This window comes from Acomys minous (genome assembly GCF_964271855.1).
Source record: "Acomys minous genome assembly, chromosome: 10".
Classification (NCBI taxonomy): domain Eukaryota; kingdom Metazoa; phylum Chordata; class Mammalia; order Rodentia; family Muridae; genus Acomys; species Acomys minous.
In genome coordinates this window covers 68893562-68919154 of record NC_140491.1, presented here as the reverse complement: position 1 = coordinate 68919154, position 25593 = coordinate 68893562, and the positions used below count along the sequence as shown (strand labels likewise).

General features: G+C 52.4%; 1 protein-coding gene across 1 annotated transcript in view; it reads right to left on the bottom strand.

Annotated features, from left to right (window-relative positions):
• Positions 1 to 9602, bottom strand: part of NCS1 (neuronal calcium sensor 1) — a 48665-nt gene extending 39063 nt beyond the window's left edge. The window contains exon 1 of the mRNA XM_084799942.1: positions 9025 to 9602. Within this exon, the coding sequence (XP_084656068.1) occupies positions 9025 to 9088 (64 nt within the window). The 5' untranslated portion in view covers positions 9089 to 9602. The remainder of the gene's footprint in view (positions 1 to 9024) is intronic.
• Between the last annotated feature and the right edge of the window lie 15991 nt (positions 9603 to 25593).

Here is a 25593-nt window from a genome sequence, read left to right as displayed (position 1 = left end):
GGCTGCCATAAAAGCAGGAAGAGGGGGCTGGAGAGATGGTCCTCCAGGAGCACCTAGGTAAATGCCAGGCACGGCAAATCTTGCATCTGTGGCTGAGGAGCCACGGGATGCCTGGGACTCACAGCCTGGCCAGTGCAGCCAATCAGGGAGAGACCCTGACTCAAAAGATAAGGTGGAAGACCTATGACCTCTGGCCTCTACACACATGCACCCACAGTAAGCACACGCAAGTGCATGCTCACAAACAAGGAAGGTGCAGACACTGTATACTGGGGGGGGGGGCTACTTCATGAGGGGCTTCCGCGAGACCCCAGAGCTGGGCACATTACCTTTACCAAGGGAGATTGTGTGAGGCCTGAGGGCTGGGGGATGGGACCAACAGTCCCCTGCACACTCCCCTGACCACACTCGCTCCAGTGTTTCCGATATGATTGATCAGCCACGGGGCCTCCCTCACCTCTGCCTCCCTAATGTAGAAAGCCAAGGCCGGAGTTGTCCAGTGTCCACGGGAAGCAAAACATCCTACTCCACCCGGCCTCACCCCCATCCCACGAATCCAGAACACCGGCCCAGTGTGTGACATTCCAGGAGTGGACCCTCACTATCCTGTGTTCCGAGATCATAGGCGAGAGGTGCTCATGACAGCCAGGACATGGCTTTGGCCACACAGGCATGAGATTAGCTTGAACCCGAGCCTGCTGCCAAATGGCTAAAAGACCTCAGCGTGCCCCTGAGCCTGCCTGAGCTTCCTCCTCCCATTTTCTGGAAAGTGGGTGCCAGTCCCCATTCTCAGCTACGGGGGGGAACTATAATATGTGACAACTGCATCCTGTCAATACTCCGGACAGCAAGCTCTCACATGACACACTAGTTCCCCGTTCTCATTCATCCCGATGGCACCCCCGCACGCCCACCAGCAGCTGGCCTCTATTAACAGATGACCGTGGAAAGGACAAGGGGGAGGTTGAGAAGCAGCCGTACTCCCCAGGCCCAGAGCCACTGGCTGACACAGCCTCTGGCATTTATGAGGTCTCGCCCCACCCAGCCCCCAGCAACCACCCCGCCAGGTACATCTGCATTTACAACCCGCACAGAGCTACGCCCCTAACCCAGACACAGCCTGTGTTCGTGCACAGACTGAGATGGCTCACCTACTCATGGAACACGCCACGACCCTGTCACACTCAGAACGTGATGCGTGAGTCAGAGCTCGCACGTGTGACCCTCAGCCCCTATCCAGCCTGCACCACGCGCATAGGCACCCACATATGCTCACGACGAACCCCCATATCCCCCCCCACAGACTCTGCTCGGTGCCTCCCACCAGCACAGACTGGGTATTTAAATAGTCAGGCCCAGGGTCGGACAGGAACCAGACTCAAACCTTAGCTGCATCACTTGCCAAACTGTGTAGCCACAGGCCAGCTCCCCACACTACCCCCAAGCTTCCCGGTCTTTATCTGTGAGAGAGGGACCACCAAGGGCTCCTGGAGGAGTTGATGGCGAATGCTCCTGAACATTAAGCACGGCCCTGGGCCACAGCAGTCACGCATCATGGCTCTCTCACCGCCACCACGGATTCTAGCCATTGTCCTTGGTGAACAAAGGGGGCGGGCTGAGAAGAGCTGACGAAACTCAACGTTACATTTCCAACCCCACCAACCCTGTCTGTGTTATTGTTATTGGGGTATTATCATCTCAACTCCCAGATGAGGACACTGAAACATCAAAAACCCAGACAGAGCTCAGCGGTAGAGAGCACTTGACTGCTCTTGCAGAAGACCTGGGCTGGGTTCCCGGTAGCCACATCATGGGGGCCCACACTACCTGTAGCTTCAGTTCCAAGGGATTTGCTGCCCTCCTCTGGCCACTGCAGATACCTGCACGCAGGAGTTGCACATAAACTCACACAGGCACACACACATACGCATAAACGAAAATCAAACCGTCAACGGCAGACACAGAATGCTCCTTGCAAATGACACAGGGTTTTCCCTTGATAGAACTACTTAGAACAAGGCACGTCACAGCAGACGTCTTTGATGAAGAAGCAGAGACACGCACACCGAAACTACAACACAAGGTGGCAAAATGGAAGGAACCCGTAAGGAGCCCAGGGCCATCAGCGCCTCACGCTTGTTGCGCAATCTTAGGAGAGGTCCTGGAGAACCAGGGTGTTGAGAGCTGTGAATATAACTCAATGGGCAGAGTGCTTGCTTAGCATGGACAAGGCCCTGGGCTCCACACACACACAGCACTATATAAAAGAGTAGGGGGATGCTCCCCTGTAATTGTAGCATTTGGGAGGTGAGGCAGGAGGCTGCATGGTGAATTTGAGGCCATCCTAGGTTACATGAGACTCTACCTCAAAAACTAACCAAGATGCTGGGTGGTGGCGGCACACGCCTTTAATTTCAGCACTTAGAAGGTAGAGGCAGGAGGAGGCCAGTCTGGTCTACAGAGTGAGTCCCAGAACAGCCAGGGCTACCCAGAGAAACCCTGTCTCAAAACACACACACACAAAAAAAAACTACCCAAAAAACAAAAAGACGGATGGGCGGATAAACGGACAGATCTTTGTACATGCCTCTCCTTAAAAGTCAATAACCCAAAGTGGGATTAAATGGAATTAAAGTCATGGCATGCTTTTAAAGGCAAGGTCTCCTTGTGCATTCTGGGCTGACTTTCTCCTTCCATCTCGCAAGTTCTAGAACTACAGCATGCTCTATCGCACCTGGCTGGAAAGGCTTTTGGTCCAAGCGCGCTGACCTGCTTTCCAAGAAGGGCGCTCTAACCACCTTTTCAGCAACATGGGGGAGCACAGGCCGCTGTCCTGCGTTCTCGCCAGCACTGGGCAGCACAGTTTGACGCCATTGCCGCAGATCTCACGGGGAAGAACAAAGGAAATTCTGTCCCAAGTTCATTCCTTCATTACTTGTAAATAGAACTGAAAAACCTTTGATCTGGAGGACTCTTGGGGCCAGTAGTTGGAGGCCCACATGCGTGCACGCATGTTTGTGTGTGTGTGTGTTCATGCAGATCCACTAGGCAAGGACTCTACCAACTGCCTCATCCTCAGCTCTGGCGTGTGTGTGTGTGTGTGTGTGTGTGTGTGTGTGTGTGTGTGTGTAAGTTCATATAGGCCCACTAAAACTCTATCAGCTGCCACATCCGCAGCCCATATATAAAGACTCAAAGCAGAAATAGTCACTACAGTTCTGTAATGGGGGGAGAAGCAGTCTAGCTGTCTAGTAACAGACAGTTAAATCAAAATGTGTTGCACGACGTGTATATGAAAACATTAAAAACAAACTTAAAAAAAAACCCGATATGGGCCAGTAAGATAGCTAAGTGGATAAAGGTGCTCTCTCAAGCCTGGCGACCAGAGTTCAATCCAAGAAGGAGAGAGCTGACTCCCATAGTTTTTCCTCTGACCTAAACACACACACACACACACACATACACACACACACACACACACACACACACACACACACACACACACACACCACAGGCACACAAAATAAATAATAATGCAAATAATAAAATTAACCAAAAAAAAAAAAATAAAGTTAGCAATTAAAAGCAGACAACCCCAAAGGTGGCCCCTCTGAGAATTCCTCTTAAATATCTCTGGACTCTATCCGGCCAACCCCAGTGACACCCCTAATTCATTGCCATGATCTTCCTTGGTCCCCTTTATTGCCTCCTTCATTTTGAGGGGGGCTATAGCCAAGAATGCTTTTTCCAAGCTTAACCTCTCAGTGTCCCCCAACTCTGGAACCTGCCTTCCACAGCTCGCCACCCATCTTGGAAAATATCCAAGTTCCCGCCCATGACCTTCTGAGGGTGACTCTGGTCAGGCCCACTCACCCCCAGTGTCCCCGCAGCCTGTGCCACAAGAGCCTCAAACCTTACCCTGGAGCAGACAGGCCTCAATCCTGAGGTGGTGTGGGCTGCCAGGACAAGACACCTGGGTTGGAAGAGCTCTCTAGGAAGGTGTCAGGAGGAGCCAGTCACATTCCACATAGAACCCTGAACAGCAGGGACAGGGAAGAAGCCAGACTTCATGGTTCGAGTCCTATGCTGACCAGTCAGATGCACACATCGCCAGCCTGCGGCAAGCTGTGCCTGGAGGTTGCCAGGGGAGCACGCAACACCAGGCTCCAGATTAGCCCCTTCCTGTAGGCCGAATCCTCACCTCCAGACTTCATCATGAAGAGGAAGAGTGGTCTGGTCCCCACCACAGGAGAAGGCTGGGGTCTCCCAATATCTAGGCTACTGAGCCCTAATCCTACCCTCGGCCTCTGCTGCTCTGAGGACCCAGGCCCTCTCTGGCCCTCAAAGCGTTATCTTTTCCTATAGAACCAGGCAGCCATGAAGGCAAGTGTCAGCCGAATACACAAAAGCCACAGAGCCTGTGGGGGAACTAGCTTGCTCTCCACAGAGCTGGGCTGTCCTACCTAGAAGTCTACCCCTGCATCTCACCTAAGTTTCTCTGGCTGTTTTGGTTCCACCCTCAGTGGACACTCGGGAACAACAGGAACGAACCCCTTTCTCCTCCCCTCTCCTGGACACTGATGACTTGCCCACCACAGCCCAGTACAGCCATCACTCCAGCTCCAGATTTTATCCCACAATGGATGTCAGAGCCTGCTTCAGCCAAGTCTGCTCTCCGACAGAGCTGTTTGGCAGTAACAACCAGGAAGCACCTTCTATCCTCTAAAATGGCCTTCCCTGGGTGCCTGAACAGCCCCAAACCAGAACCCCAAGAGTCCAACTGGCAAATCCCCACTCCTCTCAACCTGACAGGGTGACCCCCAGGTCCCCATGATGCCCGCTGCTGTACAACCACGGAACACACTCGCTCCTGCTCTTCCCTGATCTCTGTTCTAGAAAACTGCCGAGGAGGCTCAAGGTTGGCAGGCAAGGTCGAGACGAAGCTGCAACTGACCAAATGATAAGACGAGCCTTCCCCTCCCCCAACCCCTGAACAGGAGGTCTCTTGGGGGCCAGCAGAAATGTGGGGTGGGGAGAGACTAGGGAGGAGGAAAGCAGCTCCACCCCTGGCATGCACGGAGGCCAGGACAAAGGATTTGTGTGCCACCTGGCCAGTTTCCACCGGAGGCAGGCAGGAACTGCGCTTTCTCCTTCCTTCTCTGTCCGTGTGCCCAGCAGAGTGGGCACTCAGTGAATGGCAGGCAGGAGCAGTTCCAACATGACCAAGTGAGGTGGCGGGCAGCCATGTAGAAGCAAGGGCCTATGGGGCCTTAGGGTTGAAAAAAGCCCAGAGCTCACTCACTCCATCCCAAGTTCCTGTGCTAGGCATGAAGACTAGGATAACAGGAAGAGCCATCTGCAGAGAAGAAACTCGCCCACAAAAGACATTTAAGGCTGGTTCATGGTGAGGCTCAAGGCTCTGGCCCTGACAGGGCACTTGCTTCGTGTGTGCGAGGCCCCGGGTTCCATGCCAGCATTGGAGTAGGAGGAGATGCCGGGGGGTGGGGGGGGTGGGGGGGGCAGCGGGTAGGGGGTCTGGGATGTATGTGAATAATGCATTCAAAGTGACAGTGGCATGTTCAGGAACAGTCACTGGCTACTGACCCAGAACTCATCTGTTCATATCCTCCTATCAAGACCATATTCATTTTGCAAAGGAGCAAGGCGAGGCTCAGCTAGGCAGGAGGGAGGACCTACCCCTCGGTTTAAATATAAGGGATGCATCGCCCTCACCAATCAGCTCAGAGAGAGGGAGGCAGACGACTCCCCACCCTTCCCCCCCACCCCCCGACGTGCACGTGCACGCACACACACACACACACACAGAGTCTGGTCTAGGCTGGGGGCCAGAGGTGAGGGGTCTTCCCCTTCGCTAACCCGCTGCCCCTAGAGATGGAGGAAATTCCAGTGAAGGCAGGTGTGTGCAGCGTCAGCTGATACTCTCACCTCCATAGGAAGAGCAGCGAAAGTTCCAGGGCAGTGAGCCTGAGAGATGCTCAGCTTCTGCCAGGCTGGAGCCAGGTGTGAATCCGGGTGTGACGTCATGTCCTCGTGGGAGATTCTCATGGAGCCTGCAGCCCTCCCCCCCCACCCCACCCCCACCCCCGCTCACGCCAACCACAAAGCGTAGTAGGACCCACACCACCCAGGATGGTATGCATAGACTGAGGAGAGACCACTGGGGCCCCAACCTGGACCCTGGAGCAAGGACACCACCCAGGGACTTGCCGTATCAGTCAAGCTCCGTTTCTTCAACTGGGTCTCCCCAGTACCAGAACCACAATCAATAATCTTGTTCCACGTGTTGGTGTGTGTGTGTGTGTGTGTGTGTGTGTGTGTGTGTGTATGTGTGTGTAGAATGCAGAGGGAGGACAGAGGTCAAGGTTCGGTGTCTTCTTCTATGGCTCTCTCTAACTCATTTTGCTTTTAAAGGTTTGTTTTTAGCTTTTTGTTTTGTTTTGTTGTTATTGTTGTTTTGTTTGTTTTGTTTTGTTTTGTTTTTTTGCTTTTAGCTTTAATTATGTGCACGGGGTGTAGGGAGCTGAGTGTGTAACCGCAGAGCCCATAGAGACCAAGAGACTTTGGCTCGAGTTGAGCTGGAGTTACAGGCAGTTGTGAGCCACAGACGTGGGGGCTGGGAATTGAAACTCTGGTCTCTAAGAAAGAGCAGTGTGTTCATTCTTAACCCGTTAAGCCAACTCTCCAGCTCCTCCGCCTTATCATTTGAGCCGGTGTCTCTCGAGCTCACCATTTCCACTAGACTGGCTGGCCAGTGAGCTCCCAGGATCCCCTCTGTGTCTGCCTCTGAGGTGCTGGAGTTACACACGTGAGCCACAGTATCCAGCTCTTACGTGGGTAGGGACTAGGGACCTGAATTCTGGTCCCCGTGCTTTTCACACTGACCCATCTCTCCAGCCTTGCGACTCACACTTGGAAGGATCCATCCCAGAACTCAGCCCAGACATTTGGGGGGCGGGGATCCTTCCTTGATGATGTGTCTCCTGAACCCCTACTCAGAATTGCCCCGGAAGAAAAAGTAGACGCTGCTACGCTTCACAAGAAAGAAGCAGCCCAAGTAGAGCCTGCAAGCACTCTCTGCTGCACCTGATGAGATTAGTTTACTTCCACAAAGACCTGCAGGCCTACTAAGCACCCACACTGTGAGAGAAGGCTGTTGGCCACATAAAGACCTGCCTGGAGGGAGCTGGCGTCCACAGGGAGACAAGCCACAGGCAAGTGAACCCCCCAACCCCTGATAAGGCCTTGGATGGAGGAAAATCACCCAGCTACCTCCATCCCTGACCAAAACAGCCACACATCACCAAAGGCCTTTAAAAACATCTCGGCCATGAGGCCAGTGCCTAACTGAGTTTCTCTGGCCCCACTCTTCCTAAGCTGTTGGCCAGGCCTTACAGAGATCAGGCTGGAGAGAAGGAGGTTGGCCCCTGGGAGGGGGTGTGGGCTCTTTCGAATCCAGCGTGGGGCCAGAGTTGGAAAAGGAAGGACAGCAAGGCTCTTGGCATAAGCCTGAGGTCTCTCCTGGACATGGCTGTAGAGCAGCATACACGGGTGCAGTTCCCGGTACGGCCTAGAGACTCTGGCAACCTAGGTACGCCGCCTCACGTCTCTCAGCCTCGGTTTCTTCTCGGTGAGCAGCTGTAGTGCCCGGAACATGCCAAGTTGTTGGTGTACTGTTGTACTAAGGACGCAGCTCAGGGCACATGACACAGTCAGTAAGCAGGGCATTGACTTTACATGGCTCATTAGTGGCCCCCAGTGTTACCGTCATGGGGACAGCCTGGGACACCACATGGCACCATTCCTGAGGAATCTGTGGAGCCCTCTGCCCTCCCCAGACCCTGGAGTCCCAGGGGAGGGTGGGCAGCCCCACCAACAGCCTACCTGCTAATGACTGTGGGCAACACCTTTGAGGGTCCAATCAACCTCACAAACAGCAACAAGCTAGAAAAGGGGACCTACCCAATCTGGAATGAGAGAGTGGGTGGCCATGGCTGGGAAGGGCACCTCTCCAGGAACAGTTTCTGGATGTGACCTCCCTGGTGCGCAATTCCTCAGGACAGGGACCAGGAGAGCCCAGTCAGTAAAGCCCCCTTTGTTCTAAGTCTGTGGAGGGTGCGGAGCATGGAGCTAAGGAGCTGGGTTGGCCAACACCTGCAAACGTGCGGGTATGGGAGCAACGGAAAGCAGAGGCCACGCTCTGCACCAGAGCCTCCATCTGCACCTAGCTGCCAGTCAACTGCCTGTCTTTTTGGATGGTGCAGAGAGGGCTCAGGCAAAAGCTGCCTGGGACCCACTTCCAGGACCACCCCCTGAAAAGGTTGCTAGGAGAGAGACACCTGGTGTGGAGACACTGAGGGACAGATCTGTGAAGTTGGGCAAGTGGAGAGCCACCCCGGGGACTGGATCTAGAGGACCATGAAGTGGGACAGACCTTCCTTCACCCGTCAGCTCGCGCTGTGTAAACCCATTTCCTGGTGCGGCAAAGAAACAGGAGCAAGGAAAAGATGTGACAGAGAATACAGCCTTAACAGTGCGACATTCAAGAGAGTGCCCAGGACCCTTGGACCCTTGCTGTCACCGCCTGAGGATTCTACCAGCCCTCTCCCTCCTAACACACAGTCACACTTGCCAGGGAGGGGGCGACAGGCCAATCTCTCAGCGGCAAGAGCCGCAGCAGCATCATTAGGCATGAATCACCCACCCACCCCGTTCCAAGCAGGAGAGCCACACAACGCCCGGGCGCCCCCTCCTGGGACCACCGCCCCCTGCCCCGGCACAGCCCGAGCCCTTAAGACTTGAGCAGGGCGGCGGGTGGCCTAAGGGTGCCCTGAGAATCTAGGGTGGTCCGGGGCGCACGCTGACAGGCGACATCCTTCTAAGGCCCTGGGCGGGGGCTCGGGTAGAACAATGGGCCAGGTGCGGGCCAGGGGCGCGGCCGGGAAGGGCGGAGGGAAGGTCGCAGCAAGATGGGTAATCTGGGATCCCGGATGGGGGTACACTCACAGTAGGTTTTTCTGGTCAGCTCCTCCACAACTTCAGGCTTCAACTTGCTGTTGGATTTCCCCATGCTCGGCGGCCGCGGCCCCCGCTCCCCGGGCCGGACCCTCTCCGGGCGCCCAGTGGGAGCGGATGGGTCGGGCCGGGGCGCACGGAGGCCGGCAAGCCGGGCTGGGCCGGGCCAGGCCGGGGCCGCGCCTTTGTCTAGCCGTGCCCGCGCGTCCCGTGCGCGGGGCTCCGGCGCGCTGCGATCGCTGCTGGCGGCTCAAGGGGCCTCGGGGACCCAGCGGCGAGGGCCAGGCCTTTGGCGGTGCAGGCGGCCACGGCGTGGAGTTGCACGGGGCTAGGCGCCGCAGCCGCCGGCTCTCAGTAGCCGCGGTCGTCCCTGGTTACTGGGCTGCGTAGCACATGCTCGCTACCGCTGCGCCGCCGCCGCCCCTACGCTCCCCGCCTCCCGCCCGCACCGGCGCGCCAGGGGTGGACTCGGAGCCGCCACTCAGAGCCCGGCGCCACCTCCCGCCCAACACCGACAGGCGTGCACCCCGCGTTGAGGCACCCCCCTCTCCTGTTGGCTCTCCGGGGACGCCCGGGAGGTCGCCGCACCACCCCCTCCGCGGATCCTTCCCAGTCCTCGCTGCGGCGTGGCCAGGGAGGGCCCGGAAAATCGGACGTGAATGAGGCCAAGTCCCTGCCCGGCGCAGCTCATTCATTCCACTTGGATGTGTTGGGCGCTGGGGACACGACAGCCAACAGGACAGGCGCGATCCCAGGCCTCTCTGGGAGGGTCCTCATGAGCTGGCTGGCACGGGTTGCGGTGGGAACATATGCCCGACCTTGGGGTACCTAACCTGGAAGGTGTCTGGCTAGGAGGGAGAGCAGTCTCCCCCTCCTCCCGCTCCCACCCCTGGCATCAGGCAAGGCTGAGAACGATCTGAGGCCAGGCAGAAGGGCCAGAGCCTCTGGAAACCAGCCTGGCAAGCCCGCTTTTCCCAAGGAGCTCGCCTCTGTCCGCAGGGTCCAGGAGTACCATACAGGCAGTTCGTGCCTTCCCTGTTGTCAGGCTTACTTGAAGAGGCCAGGGGGAGCTGAGCCTGCTAGCAGGGCTCCACACCAGGATACTTAGAGGCTGGCAACTGAGGAGAGACTCAGGGAAACTGGGACTGGTCAGTTAAGTGTGGTTTGCTTCTCCTAAAGGAGTGGGGTGGTTGGTATGTCCTTCTCTCGGAAGGGCCGAGGGCAACCTCTGTGAGCCAGTCTTGGTGTCGGAGGCCTGGGAGGCCAGCCACCCAGGGAGCAGAGGCAGTAGGGTCCCTGACTCACAACCAGCTTAGACAGCATTAGGAGGGAGAGGTCTCAGGGAAAGGGTAGGGAATGGGTGGGAAGGAACGGCCCTGTGACCTTGCCAGGAGCAGAAGGCCTGGACAGACCATGGCAGGATGGAGCCATCCCCTCCCGAGCCAGCATGGATGCAAACACAGACAGAACTGCTTTTTCTCCAGTTCAGAGGGTCCAGAAGGTTGAACAACCTTGGCAATGGTACCTTTCAACCTCACCTCTCTCTCCCCTGTGTCTCCAGCCTTCAGACAACCTCTAATTCTTCCCTGACATGAGGCCTGGCTAGACCCAGGTCCCGGCTTGCTGGCATGAAGGGCCCGTTTGATATAGGGAGTAGGCAGGCATAGACCCCAGAAGCTGGCACTGTGCCACAGCTGGAGGAATCTGCATTAGAGGTTGGAGCGTGGTGTCCCACACTTGAGGATCAATACAAAATGGTGTGCAGGGAAAGGCCATGGGAAGAGGCTCAGAGCTGGCCAGCCTCGCCAGGCAGAAACTCTGGCAACAGAGTTAACAGTTAAAGCCTTACAGCGCTGTGAGCCAGGCCTGCCTGGGTCATCCCTTGCTCAGAAGGTGGAGGCAGAAAGATCAAAAGCTCAAGGCCAGCCTCAGCCACACAGCGAGTTCAAGGACAGTCTGAATTACATGAAGTTTTTTGTTTTTTTTTTTTAAAGCCATACAGAAACCCAGTTGTCGTGCCATGTGTTGGGTGCTATGCAGGAGACTGGGGACGCTACAAGTGGCCTGTGTGAAAAATGGGCATGCCTCAACCCATCCCATGACAACCACAAAACCACACTGGTCACAAACACTATGCAACAAACAAACAAACAAACAAACCCAACAAACAGCTGGGCATGGTGGCACATGCCTTTAATCCCTTTAGCCTTTAAGCACTCAGGAGGCAGAGGCAGGTGGATCATTGTGAGTCTACAAAGAGAGTCCAGGACAGCCAAGGCTACACAGAGAAACTCTGTCTCGAAAAATCAAACAAACAAAAACAAAACAAAAAACAAACAAACAAAAACAGGAGAACTCTGGAGAATACAGGAGTCAGGGAAGTGCCTGGCTTCTCACAGGAAATAACATTGGGCTGGTATTTACTGGGCACCTACTATGCACCAGGCACCGCTGGGCACTAGAAACCAACAACAAACCACAAAATAGACAACATGTTACATAACCAAGGAGAATGGCACGATAAGGTGGCTATCTCAGACGTAAGGCAGGGATGGCAGGTCCAAGGCCAGGGTCTGTGAGCCCCTGGAGAGAAGGGAGGGAGCTGAGGACAAAGTAAGGCTCTGTGTGGTGCCAGGGGAGCACAGCTGGGACAAGAGCGGCTCCCAGGGTGGGCGAGGTGGGGCAAATGGGGAAAACCACTGTCTGTGGCCGACTGGGAGAATTATAGTCAGAAGGGGTTTATTCTGCTTCAGGGCTGTGGGGGTTCAAGGTCCAGAGACCTCATTTGGTGGTGGCCCTGCTGGCCGAGACAGGGAGAGGGCAGAGAGCACTCTTCCCACCTCTTCTCATGAAAGCCACCTAATTTGCCAGGCATGGTGGCACACATGGGCACGGTGGCACACACAGGCATGGTGGTATATACCTGTGATTCCAGCGCTAGTACAGCTGAGGTGAAGAGCTGAAGGCTACTTGGATAGGGTGAACGCTTGATTGTGGGGGCAGGCTGGAGAATTGAGGTGATAGCTCAGTTGATAAAGTGCTTGCTTCAAAGGTCTGAGGCCCCATGTTTGATCTCCACAAACCAGCCATGTGGCAGCCTACCTGCAATCCCAGCGTTTGGCAGGCTGGCCAGCTAGACTTACTTAATCTGTGAGTTCGAGCCTCCATGAGAGACTCTGTCTTAGTAAAATCAAGCGAAGAGTGGTCGAAGAAGACCCCTGATGCCAACCTCTAACCCCCATAGGCACACGCACATACGTGCCTGTGTTCATATGTGCATGCATACATGCATACACACACCACATATGTCCACGGTAGGGGTCAGAAACCAGGCGTCGCGGCATGCACATGTAATCCCAGTACTAGGGAAGGCTGAGACAGGAAATCCCTGAGCTCCCTGGCTTCCCCTAGTGGGAGCCCATGTCCCAATGACAGGGACTCCTGAAGCCGACCTCTGATTTTACATGCATGCACATGTGCCCACTCACACACCTGTACACACATGCACACATGCTCATTTTTTAAAGACACCATTGCTAGCTCACAACCACCCATAATTCCCCCATGATTCCAGTTCTAGGGGATCCAATGCCTTCTTCTGACCTCTAAGGGCACCAGGCACACGTGTGGAGCGCATACATACCTACATGTGAACAAGGCGTACACACTCACATAAAATAACCATAAAAACCTTCGAATGCAGCCGGGTGGAGTGGCGCACGCCTTTAATCCCAGCACTCAGGAGGCAGAGGCAGGTGGATCGCCGTGAGTTCGAGGCCAGCCTGGTCTACAAAGAGAGACCAGGACAGCCAAGGCTACACAGAGAAACCCTGTCTCGAAAAACCAAAAACAAAACAATAAACATAGAACTGTCCTATTGCCTCCACGTGCACTTTGTGGGATGCAAGTTCCTATACACATACAAACACCTGGAATAAATAAATAAACTTCAAAACAAACCAAACAACAAACACATTGGTGACATCTTCCCCTCCAAGGCTCAGGGAGCGTTGAGGAGGAAAAGTGGGACAGGGGAAGGAGGAGGCAGGATGGGGAGACCCAGCCAAGGGATTCAGAGCATTTGCTGCTCTTCCAAAGGACTCTAGTCTGATTCCAGCCACACATGTGGCAGCTCACAGCCCATTTGTTACCTCTAGTTCTGGGAGGTCGGACTCCCTCTTCTGGCTTCCTTGGCCACACATGTAAGGCATGTATGCAGAGGCGGGAGAACAGCTGGATGAAAGAAGAAATTAAAAACAAAAACAAAAACAGAAAAGGAAAGGAGGGGCATGACTGGCCCAGGGATATCTGGGAGAATCCAGAGCGGACAGGACCCTGAGCCAGGTGAGGAGAGGGAGGAGGGGAGGGAGGGAGGGGAGGGAGGGGAGAGAGGGGAGCAGGTGCAGCCGTCAGGAGGCACCAAAGACCAGGTAACCAAAGTGACTGGATTATATGTGGAAGGGCAGCTGTGGGACGGGTAGCACAGCCCCTGGGCAGGACTTTAGTGTAGAGGACGAAGAATGCCAGTCAGGAGGGCCCTGTAGCGGGCAGGGACTGAGGGATGCTGGGAGAACCTGACGGCCAGGTCCATTTTGATATGTTTAGTAGGCACCTCAGCTGTTTGTCCTGGGCTTGAAACTTAACAACGCCCATACACATAAAATAAAAACAATTTAAAAAAAAATACTCTCAGTACAGACAATAGGGAAGGGAATCAAGAAGTATTGCTTTATCGGCATCTATGTATCTATCTATATATATATATATGAAATTGTCAAAGTTGTTTTTTACGAAGACAGTATGTGAAGTTTTTTTAAAAGATGACTTTTGTTTTGTCTTGTTTTTTTCAAGATAAGGTTTCTCTGCGTAACCCTGGCTGTCCTGAAACTCACTCTGTAGACCAGGCTGGCCTCAGACTCAGAGAACGCCTGCCTCTGCCTCCCAAGCACTGGGATTAAAGACATGTGCCGCTACACCCAGATAGAAAGGCGTGCTTTTTTTTTTATGTGTATGAGTGTTCGTCCCACATGTGTGTCTGTGCAACATGTGTGTGTTGCCTGGGTGCTCGGTGCTCTTGGAGACTGGAATAATAAGTGAATTGTGAGCTGCCACGTGGGTGCTGGCGGCTGAACCCGGGTCCTCTGCAAGAACAGACAGCACTCGTAGCTGCTGAGCCATCTGGCTAGCTGGGCACATCGTTTTGCTCGGGTGCAAACAGCTTGAGGAGGAAGAGGAGGCTCTCCTGGACCACAGATCCGCCCGAGAGCTTGTCCTCTGTCTCCCAGACACGGGGAGCCAGAAGAGGTGGGCTGTGGTCTGAGAGCACATCTAAGCCCACCCTCGTCCCCCTCCCCCACCTTCAGCAAAGCAAAGGCCTTCCTGTTCTTTCATAAGGCCATCTGGGGGCTGGAAAGAAGAAGGCTCAGTTATTATGTCCTGGTTGCTCTTCCGGAGGCCCTGTGTTCAGTGCCCTGCACAACCATCTGTAACTCCAAATTCAGAGCATTCAATGGTGTATGTGTGCGCGCACACACACATGCACTGCACACACACACACAAATAAATAAATAAATAAATAAATAAATATTTAAAAAGCCATCTGGGAGTGGGTGCTAGACTCTGGCATGGAAGGCTGTTGAGGAAGAGCAGAAAGAGGCTGGATAGCAGGTTAAGAAAACACAGTTACGGCTGGAGAGATGGCTCAGAGGTTAAGAGCACTGTCTTTGCTTCCAAAAATCCTGAGTTCAATTCCCAGCAACCACATGATGGCTCACAACCATCTACAATGAGATCTGGTGAGATCTGGTACCCTCTTCTAATGTGTGAGTGAGCATACATGTAGTCAGAACACTGTATACATAATAAATAAATCTTTAAAAAAAAGAAAAGAAAAGAAAAGAAAACACAGTTAGGGACTGGGGTGGAGCTCAGTAGAATACCTGCCTAGCGCGTTCAAGGCCCTGGGTTCCATCCTCAGCACTGAGGAAAAACAAACACAGAAGCCACCAGACAGGAAAAATCAGTTCCACAGCCCAGTATGGCGCCTTCTGTTCGCACTGACTAATTATGCATTGCATAGCTAACTAGTCCTAACTGCTAAGCTCTCCAGCAGACAAGAAATGACCATTTGAGGAGCTGGGGGGTAGCACCCACCTGGATTTGATGGCCATGCTTTTTTCATCACCATGGTATTTGAGTGTTCCTGTAGGGACTAACCACACTGTGCACCGTAAATGTACACCACTGCTATGTGTCAATCAGATGTCTCCAAAAGTTATTGCACAAAGCCCATGGCAACATGTTACTGTCCTGAGGGCTGGGCTTGGGTTCAGTGTACAGAGCCTTGCCCAGCATGTGCCAGGCCCTGGGCCCAACCCATAGCACTGAAAAAAAAAAAAAGGACAAACAACCACAAACCCTTTTTTTCTGAGGCAGTATCTCACTATGTAGGCCTGATTGGCCAAGAATTTACATGTAGAGCAGGCTGGCCTCAGACCCCCAAATCCCAGAGCGCCGGGATTAGCAAAGTGAGCCAGCAGCCCCAACTACTTTAACTTTTAAGAATAGAGCTTTGTCAGAGAGTAGGAAAAAGGTGAGCCCCTCCGAAGCGCGTTAGAGAAAGGACTAGTGAGTGTGTCATCACTGTCAACCTGACTGAAATGGAATCACGGTGGGGACACCTCCAGGCTTAGCAGGACGAGAGGGCCAACCTGAACGAGAGCAGCTCAATCCCATGGGCTGGGCTCCCAGCATGCCTGGCTTTCCATTCCTCATCAGCGGAGATGTGAGGATCCAACACACATGTTCTTGCTACCACGAGCCCTGCTGTGGCCTCCACGAATAATGGACTGTATATTGGGTATGTGGGTTGGTTGTACGTGTGTGTGTGTGTGTGTGTGTGTGTGTGTGTGTGTGTACTTGCATACATGCATGTGTGTGTTCATGCGAAGGCCAGAGATCCACATTGGGTGTCATCTTCAAATCTTCAATCCTTCTTCTTCTTCTTCTTCTTCTTCTTCTTCTTCTTTTTCTTCTTCTTCTTCTTCTTCCTCTTATTCTTCCTCCTCCACCTCCTCCTCCTCCTCTTCTTTTTCTTCTTCTTCTTCCTCTTCCTCCTCTTTCTCTTCTTCTTATTCTTCTTCCTCTTCCTCCTCCTCCTCCTCCTCCTTCTTGCTTTGGTATTTTGAGATAAGGACTCTCTTCACGGCTGGCCATTTCAGTTAGGTTGTCCTACAGGGTCCGTTGTCGCCATCTTAACAGTGTTGAGGTTACAAACATTTGCTGCCATGCCCTGATTTTATGTGGATACTAGGATCCACACTCAGGTCCTCGTGTTTGCTTAGCAACATGCTTAGCAAACATTTCCCCAGTCCCAACAATGTTACCATAAACAATGAGCCAAAGTCCGGTGTGGTGGCAATCCCAGCACTTGGGAGGCAGAGGCAGGCAAATCGCTGTGAGTTGAGGCCAGCCTGGTCTACAAAGCGAGTCCAGGACAGCCAGGGCTACACAGAGAAACCCTGTCTTGAAAAACCAAAAACAGTAAACCATGAGCCAAAATAAAGTCTTCTTTCAGTTGCTTTTTGTCCCTGAAAAGGCAATCGTACAAAAGCAAATGTACATGGAGTCCACATGACCAGAGCTGTCCCCTATAGTGGCCGAAGAGGCTCAAAACAAATCAGGAGCTCAGAGTGATGATGGTGGTGATGGTGATGGTGGTGGTGGTGGTGGTGATGACATGGCCTGTGGTGATGGTGTTGGCTGTGATGATGATGATGATGATGATGATGATGATGATGTTACTGTCAGTTTAACCAAGAATCTAGGTGTGAGCCTGCATCTACATTTGCCATCAAAGGCATCGTTACAAAGGAGTCTATACCAAGAACATGAGAAGAAGGCTAAGGGTTTGGCCTGTCAGCTGGCACCACGGAATCCCACACCAAGTAGCCAGTTACATTCTGATGGAAATCTAGCGAGCTTACAACACAAGTGCACAAGGCTTGCAGAGGCCTGCGGAATGGCTCCAACTGTCTCTGTACATCATAGCTTGAATTGGCTGTGTTCCGTTGTGTTTGTGGTTGTGGGTTTTTTATTTTTTGTTTTTTTTACAATGTCTCATGTAGCCCAGTTTCCAAACCGGAAACTTCAAAAGTTGTTTCTCCAATGGGCAGTAAACAGTATTGAAGATAGGGGTGACGTGTGGCAAAAAGTGTCCTCAATCACAGGCTTTTGGGAACACCCTAACTAATATTTGTTTGTTTGGCAGTGCTGGAGGTGAAACACAGGGCCCTAAACACACTAGGCAAAGACTCTCCCACCAACCATACTGCCTGTGCTGGCAAGTTTAATGTCAACTTAAGACAAGCTGGAGTCAGCAGAGAAGAGGGAACCTCAAGTGAAAAAAATCAGGGTGTAAGCCGGGGGGTGGTGGCGCCGAGCATTTAGGGGGCAGAGGCAGGTGGATCTCCTTGAGGCCAGCCAAGTCTACAAAATGAGTCCAGGGCAGCCAAGGCTACACATAGAAACTCTGTCTCGGAAACTTTAAAAACAAACAAACAACTCTGGATAGAAGCCAGGAGTGGCAATGCGCATCTATCATCTAACAAGAGAAAGGCAGAGCAGGAAAATTGGTAGTCCGGGGCCATCCTGGCCTTCATAACAGCTCTCAAGTATAAGTCAAGTTCCCAACAGCATTTTGAAGACCCAGATGCAGGTGTAATTAACCTTGGGGAACTCGTGGCCATAGGAGGTCCTGGCAGAAAGGAGGAAGAACTGAACAGCCTCTTCTCAAGCTGAATGGGACAACAGTGACCCAGGAGGAAGGAGTGTAGAGCTGGCTGTTGGCAGGTGCTGCTTGAATTGCAGGGCTGAAGGGACCTGCCCAGCCATAGCTCCCGGCCATTTAGGATGTCAAAGAGCTTTGGGTGCCCGGCCCACAGAGGGTGCCCCCAAACCATGTACTGGGGCCATTAGGCTTGATGAGGGCTGTCACCACAGCACCATGCTTTGCTGCAACTCTCCTCTTGGGCACTGGCTGGAAATGCATTACATGGGGCGGGAGCTGCGGCAAGCCAGGGTTCAGCTGGTGAGATTGGCATGAGGCATCTGGAGGAGCAGCCAGACGGGACCAAGAGTCTCCATGGTCCTTCAAGAAGTCTGCTCTTATTCCTGCAGCATGGTCACCTGGAGTAAGTCACTCCCTGGCCAGTTTGCAAGCCTGGGGTCAGGGAAGCCCAGGAACGGGTTGCCCTCCCTCCGTGGTCCTTAGCATGGTCTGTGTGTTTTAGGGGGACCTGTGTGAGTGGCTGGACACCCCCTCCCCTTCAAGGAAAGCCAGATAAACAGTGGTTAGCTCAGCCTGGCTGCGTGGGCGTGGGGACTTCTGAAACTACTTAAGCTTTAGTTTCATTGAGAAAGTGGGGATGATATGTCCTGGTGAACAAGATGCTTACAAGAGCACAAGGTCTACATGGGGGGAAAAAAACCCACAGCGCAGGGTGTTGATAGTATTACTGATGCAGTTACTCATTTTCACATGATGGTGGCAATGACGAAGAAGGTGATGGTGGCAGTGGTGGGAATGAGGGTGACAATGATGATGGTGGCGGCGGTGATGATGGTAGCGGAGATGAAGGGGATGATAGTAAAGATGGTGATGATGGTGGTGGTGGAGACGAAGAAAAGAAGATGGTGGTGATGGTGGAGATGAAGAAGATGGTGGTGTTGATAGTGGGCATGGTGATGAACGTAGGTGTGGAGATAACGACGCAGCTGATGATAATATAGGGTTGGGAGAGCTATGGATTGAACCCACGCATTGTAAGTGCCAACCACGCAGGCCCTCAACCACTCTGCTGCATCCTATTATGATTATTCTTGTCCCCCTCGCGATGGGCAAAGAGACACTTGTTGGTGGTTGAGTTCTTTTATCAGTCAAGGGCAGAGCAGATGGCAGTCCTTTGTTCATCCAAGCTTGATGCAAAGCTTGGTGGACAAAGCTTTATTATGCCCAGGACTCAAATCAGATCCAGGCAGCACAGCACGGGAGAAGGAAGACAGAGACCTGCTGACCACCATGTTGCCCACAGACTTTCCCTCCAGTGCATGACACAGGTGGGCCACAGACACCCACTTGCCACCACGCATGCTACACAGCATGGATGGAGGATGTCACCCAAGGGGCCTGCCAGCCATGTGGTCAGCCTGCAGTGGGAGCCAGCAGAGTGTGTGAGTATGTGGTGGTCAGATGTGACTGGAGACTCGAGGGCAGAGAGGAGTAGCTGTTGTGAGTGGCCAGCCCCACCACCTGAGGCCATGGCAAGGTCCCAGCCTTAGCTGCTACTAAGGGCCATGCCTAAGTCAGTAGCAGGAGTCTGTGTGGATGTCCATGGCTCATATCACCACAAGAGACCTTGGGGACATCCCTGGTTAGGGCAGCTGCCAAGGACCATGTGAATGCCCAGGGGCTGTGTATAACTGGCCCCACTCCTCACTGGATGCAGCACTCTGGAGTGCTTGACCCACTTCTCAGGGTTAAAGTGAGGTGGTGTGGGTAGCCAGGCAAAGTGGCTCTCACGTCATGAGAAAGGGAAAGCTGGTCCAGCTGCTCATTGGCTGCAGCACTTGGGACAGGGGGCCTTGCACCTCGCCCGACCTACACAATAGAGCTGATGGTAAAGACACAGGTGATCCAGCCTCTAGAATGTGAGAGCAGGAGAGCCGGCCCAGCCCCTCACAGGCTGCAGCACTTGGGGGAGCAGGGCTTGCACCTCGATTGAACACCACAGAGACATGGGTGTGGGTGAGCCGGCCCCTAAGGTCAGCTGACCCTGCTCTTTCCAATGGCAGCATTGGGAGGTCTAGCTGGAGTACTGGGGAACTCACCCTGGTGGTGTGGGCCAGTGGGTTGACCAGCTCGCCTACCACCCAGGCCCAGATTCAGGGCTCTGAATTGGCCCACTCCAAATCTATATCATCTGTGTATGGTCTGGGTGTATAAAAGGGACAACCCTGCTGTTCCAAAGCTGCAGGATTCCCATGACACAGGATGATAACTGGGAAGAGTCCTGGTGAGGATCCAGGAGTGATGGTGTCACAGAAGCCAGAAATCTCAAACCAGACCAATGACTCATTGCAATGAACATTTGCAAGTGAAGATGTGTGGGCAGAGGGGTATACTGTGCGACACGCTGTGACACACTACAGCTTCCACAGTGAGATGTTTTCTACACTTTGTTTTTGTTGGTCATTTGTTTGTGAGTATTCTGTTTTGGGAGAGTTTGCAAAGGCGACGAGCAGATATGAGGGGATGGGGAGATGAGTGGGATTGGGGTGCATGATGTGAAACTCACAAAGAATCAATGAAAAGTGAGGTTGTTTTTTTTGTTTTGTTTTGTTTTTTGTTTTTGAGACAGGCTCTCTCTGTGTTAGCCTTGGCTGTTCTGGACTCGCTTTGTAGACCATGCTGGCCGCAAACTCACAGCGATCCACCTGCCTCTGCCTTCTGAGTGCTGGGATTAAAGGTGTGCACCACCACGCCCACCTTAATAAAAAGTTTTTTATTAAAAAAAAAAAGTTACTCTTGACAGAGGAAAAGAAACCATCAGTAGAACTTTCTGTGGAGGAGGCCTCGCTCAGGTTTGTCACAGAACTAAGGACTAGGGATGAGCACTAGACGCACTGAGCCTCTGTTTTCTGGATGCAAGTGAGCACAGTGGTACCCCTGGGCACCTGCTACTCGCAGAGGTATTTGTGGGCCCTGAAACAAGCCTCTGCCTTGGGAGAAGTTACTCCATGGGGCAGTAAGCCATGTGGATTCATAAATGCCCCCCAAAAGCCAGTCTGGTGCAGTGACAAGCGCACTTTCCTTCTGCCCTCAGGCACCTGCCTGCAAGGCTTTGCCACCTTGAAGGGAGCCCGCAGCCATCAGGGCATAGGACAACTTTTGGCAGCTGGTGGATCTAAGATCCACAATTGTTCCAACCCAGCGATCTGGGAGAGGGCTTCGATTCTGGCTCTCACGCTATTCAGGGTGTGCTAAGGGCAGCTGATGGTGAGCTCCTGGTATCCGGGTGGCAGCAATGGCGATCTGCTCATGCCTGCCCGTGGTGAAGTTTGCCAAGGAGGCACAGCAAGGCTCTCTGGTGTGCATCTGCCTTTCTCAGCCTCACCAACAGTTTGTGTGTATGTGTATGTGTGTGTGTGTGTGTGTGTGTGTATGTGTGTGTGTGTGTATGTGTGTGTGTGTGTGTGTGTGTGTGTGGGTGTGTGTGTGTGTGTGTGTGTACTTTCACAGGGCTACATCCCTGAGCAAGAAGGGGGCTATTATAAGCATAGGAGACTGCTGGGCAGTGGTGGCTCACAACTTTAATCCTAGGATTTAGGAGGCAGATGTAGGTTGATCTCTGAGTATTAGGCCAGCCTGGTCTAAGAGTTTCAGAGAGAGAGAGAGAGAGAGAGAGAGAGAGAGAGAGAGAGAGAGAGAGAGAGAGAGTTACGGAGAGAAACCCTGTCTTGAAAAACAAACAAAACCACATAGGACAGCCAGCTATGCAGGTAGCTCCCCAGCGAGGCTCAGCTGTTTATCATCGCGCCTGGGACCGGGACATGGACTTCTCCGGTTTGCTGCCTGGACAGGGCTCCCGGCAAGCCTTCCTCGAAGAATAAATACAGTCTTGTTAATAATTCTGTCTGAATCACCAGTCGGCTCGGGATGTGCGACGCCGAGAGAAGGCTGCAAGAGGCCCGGGGAGACTCATTACACGGAGGCAAAACATGATTAAAAATCAATGCAGCCACCCGAGGATGGGTTTTTATGAGGTCTGGACAGCGAAGCAAAGAGACAGAACACAATTACCCCCAAAAGGAGGGAAGCCGGCGGAGCTGGATGGGGCTTCTAGGTGAGGTAGAAGAGCTTTCTCTCAAAACCAACATCAGTTCTACCTGGGTACCAGTCTGGAAGGTTTTGCTGCTGCAACTAAAAGCCAAAGTAGTGATGGACAGCAATCAGTCAGAGGACAAGCACCTGGGATGCAGGCTTATGACTCTGGGGTAACTGTAGGCAATCAACTGGTCCCTGGGACTTCACTGCAGAACCAGGTGAGAGAATAAAATAACCCAGGAGGCCATGATAGCTCAGTTCCCTTGTGCTCACATCAGTCAGGGTCCCTCTGTAACAGCCTGTGAAATTCAACAGGGCGTTCTGTCTGCATCCCTAGGAAAGAAGGCACTCTAAATTCTGGAAACTGGAGTTAGGGATGGTTGTGAGCCACCGAAAAGAAAAAGATTTATTTTAGAATGTGTGTGTGTGTGTGTGTGTGTGTGTGTGTGTGTGTGTGTGTGTGTGTCTTGGTTACTGTTCTAGTGCTGTGATTAAACACCATGGTCAAGACAGCTGATAACAGAAAGCATTTAATTAGGGCTGGCTTACAGCTTCAGAGTGTCCGTCCATGACAACCATGACAACCAGGAAGTGTGGTGGCAGCCACGCAGGCGGGCGGGCGTGGCAATGGAGCAGTACCTGAAAGCTTACACGTGACCCACAAGCACAGCGCAGAGAGAAAGCTAACTGGGAGTGGCTTGCCCTTCTGAAACCTCAAAACCCACCCCAGGGACCCACCTCCTCCAGCAAGGCCACGCCTTCTAAACGTTCCTAAACAGTTCTACCAACTGGAAACCCAACATTTGAATCTATGAGCCTAGGGGCTATTTTTCACTCAATCTAATGTACCATGTGAGTACAGGTGCCCATGGAATTCAGAAAAGTGTTTCAGATCCCTTGGAGCTGGCGTTATAAGCAGTTGTGAGCCACCTATATAGATGCTGGAAACTAAACTTGGGTTCTCTAGAAGAACAGTAAGTGCCCTTAACTGATAGGCCATCTCTAGCTCCTTTAAACAGGGGTGTGTGTGTGTGTGTGTGTGTGTGTGTGTGTGTGTGTGTGCATGTGTGTATATGTCCACATGTGGAGGCCAGAGTTTTCTCAGGTGTCTCTCTATGGCTCATTATCATGTGTTTTGAAACAGTCTCTCACTAAAACTGAGGCTTGCTGACTTGGCTAGTCAGGCTAGGCAACAAGCCCCAGACCCACCTGCCTCTGCCTCTCTAGCTAGTGGTGGGGTTACAAGTGTGTGGCGCTACGTGCAGATCTTCAGGTGGGGACTGCACTCAGGTCCTTAGCCCACATTGGAAGCATTTCACTCAGGCGAGCCATTCCCTTGGCCCTGCACACTTCATCTCTTGTGGACTTGCTAAGATGTTCCTCAGGCAGCTGCTCTGTTATGCATTCCCACCAGAGTGGTCCTTTTTCCTTGTCCTCACTGCTGTCAGTCTCTTTCTGATCACAGTCCTCTGGGATGGGGGGTTGGGGAGCGGTGAGGTCAGCATTGCACGCTCCTTTATATTCCTGCAGGATGAGGTTGAGCATCTTCTCATGTGCTCACTGGCCACCTACATATCTCAGAACTGCCCCATCAATGGGCTGCATTGCTCATGTGCAGCCAATGGTACATCTCTAAGGTCAGTATGGGCCTTTCCTCCTTACTCTAGGTACAAAGATAAGTAACTCAAAAAGGCCAGAGACCTCAGTGTAAAAAGCCAGTTTCAGCGGTACAGTGCTTGTCTAGCACGCTCAGGGCCATGGGTTCCATCCCCAACACTACCAAAATCTACTTACTCAAACTCAAATGAAGATAGGAAAATCTGCTGGGTGGTGGTGGTGCACACCTGTAATCCCAGCACTCGGGAGGCAGAGGCAGGCGGATCGCTGTGAGTTCGAGGCCAGCCTGGTCTACAATGCTAGACCAGGACAGCCAGAGCTACACAGAGAAACCTTGTCTCGAAAACCCAAAAAAAAAAAAAAAAAAAAAAAAAAAGAAAAGAAAAGAAAGAAAGAAAGAAAATAGGAAAATCTTCATATTATGTTTTACAAATGTTTCTCAGGTATGACCCTAAAACAAGGGCTGGAGAGATGGCTCAGAGGTTAAGCGCACTGACTGTCCTTCCAGAGGTCCTGAGTTCAATTCCTAGAATCCACATGGTGGCTCACAACCACCTATAATATGATCTAATACTCTCTTCTGATGTTTAGGCATACATGCAGACAGAGCACTGTATACATAATAAATAAATAAATCTTGAAAAAAAATTAAAAACAAAGGAACAAGAGAAAATATCCATACATTGGAACTCATACAAATTCAAATATAGGCCAGGCATGGTAGCGACGTGACTGTGTGTGACTTCATCACTTGGAAGGCAGAGGTAGGGGGACTGTGGGGCTACATGGCACAAAATTACATCCTAGAGAACTTAAATGGGGCTGGCAAGACGGCTCAGGGTGTAATAATGGTGCTTGCTGCAAAAGCCTGGCAACCTGAGTTTGATCCCCAGAACCTACCTACATAAAGGTAGAAGAAGAAAGCCAAGCCCACAAAGCTCTCCTTTGGCCTCCGTATGTGTGCCATGATCTGTATACACACACACACACACACACACACACACACACACAAAGAAAAAAGTAATTAAAAATATTTGTGTATCAAGGATCACTATTCTTTTTTTTTTTTTTCAAGACAGGCTTTTTCTGTGTAGCCCTGGCTGTCCTGGACTAACTTTGTAGACCAGGCTGGCCTCGAACTCACAGCGATCCGCCTGCCTCTGCCTCTTGAGTGCTGGGATTAAAGGCGTGTGCCACCACTGCCCAGCTTCAAGGAACACTACTGGCAGCACTCAGGAGGCAGAGGCAGGCGGATCACTGTGAGTTTGAGGTCAGTCTGGTCTACAAAGCGAGTCCAGGACAGCCAAGGCTAACACAGAGAAACCCTGTCTCGGAAAAAAAATTGAAAATATGAAAACTTGGGCTGGAGAGATGGCTCAGAGATTAAGAGCACTGGCTCCTCTTTCAAAAGTCCTGAGTTCAACTCCCGGCAACCACATGGTGGCTCAGAACCATCTAGAACAAGATCCAGTGCCCTCTTCTGGCAGGCAGGCAGGCACACATGCACACAGAATACTGTTTGAGGCCAGCCTGGTCTACAAAGCAAGTCCAGGACAGCCAAGGCTACACAGAGAAACCCTGCCTCGAAAAACCAAAACCAAAACCAAACAAAACAAAAACATAAGCAAATATGTCTTATTTGCCTCAGCACTTTGGAGGAGGAGGCAGGAGTTCAAGGTCATCCTTGGCTACCTAGTGAATCTGTTACCATCTAGATGGCAGCTCAGGTTTGTTTTCTCTGCCAGCTGAGGAACTAAAAGGCAGGAAAACGCTCAGTCACAGCAGATAGAATTAGCCAGTGAAAAAAGGCCAGGAAATGCACACCTCCACGGCAAGCTCACAGTGAGAAAGACCCTCTACAAAGCAGAGCTGCCCTAGGGAAGCCTGAAAATACAGTATCTCCTCCAGGCCTACTCTTTGAGAGCTTTAGATGATTTAGGGTTGGTTGGTTTGATTAAAGACAGGGTGGCTGGTAGGTTCCCAGGGTTGGTGTAAACATGACCTGACCCGGCCTTGAACTTGTCTGGCTGGTCCTCACCAGGGCTGGTACGGAGGCAGTG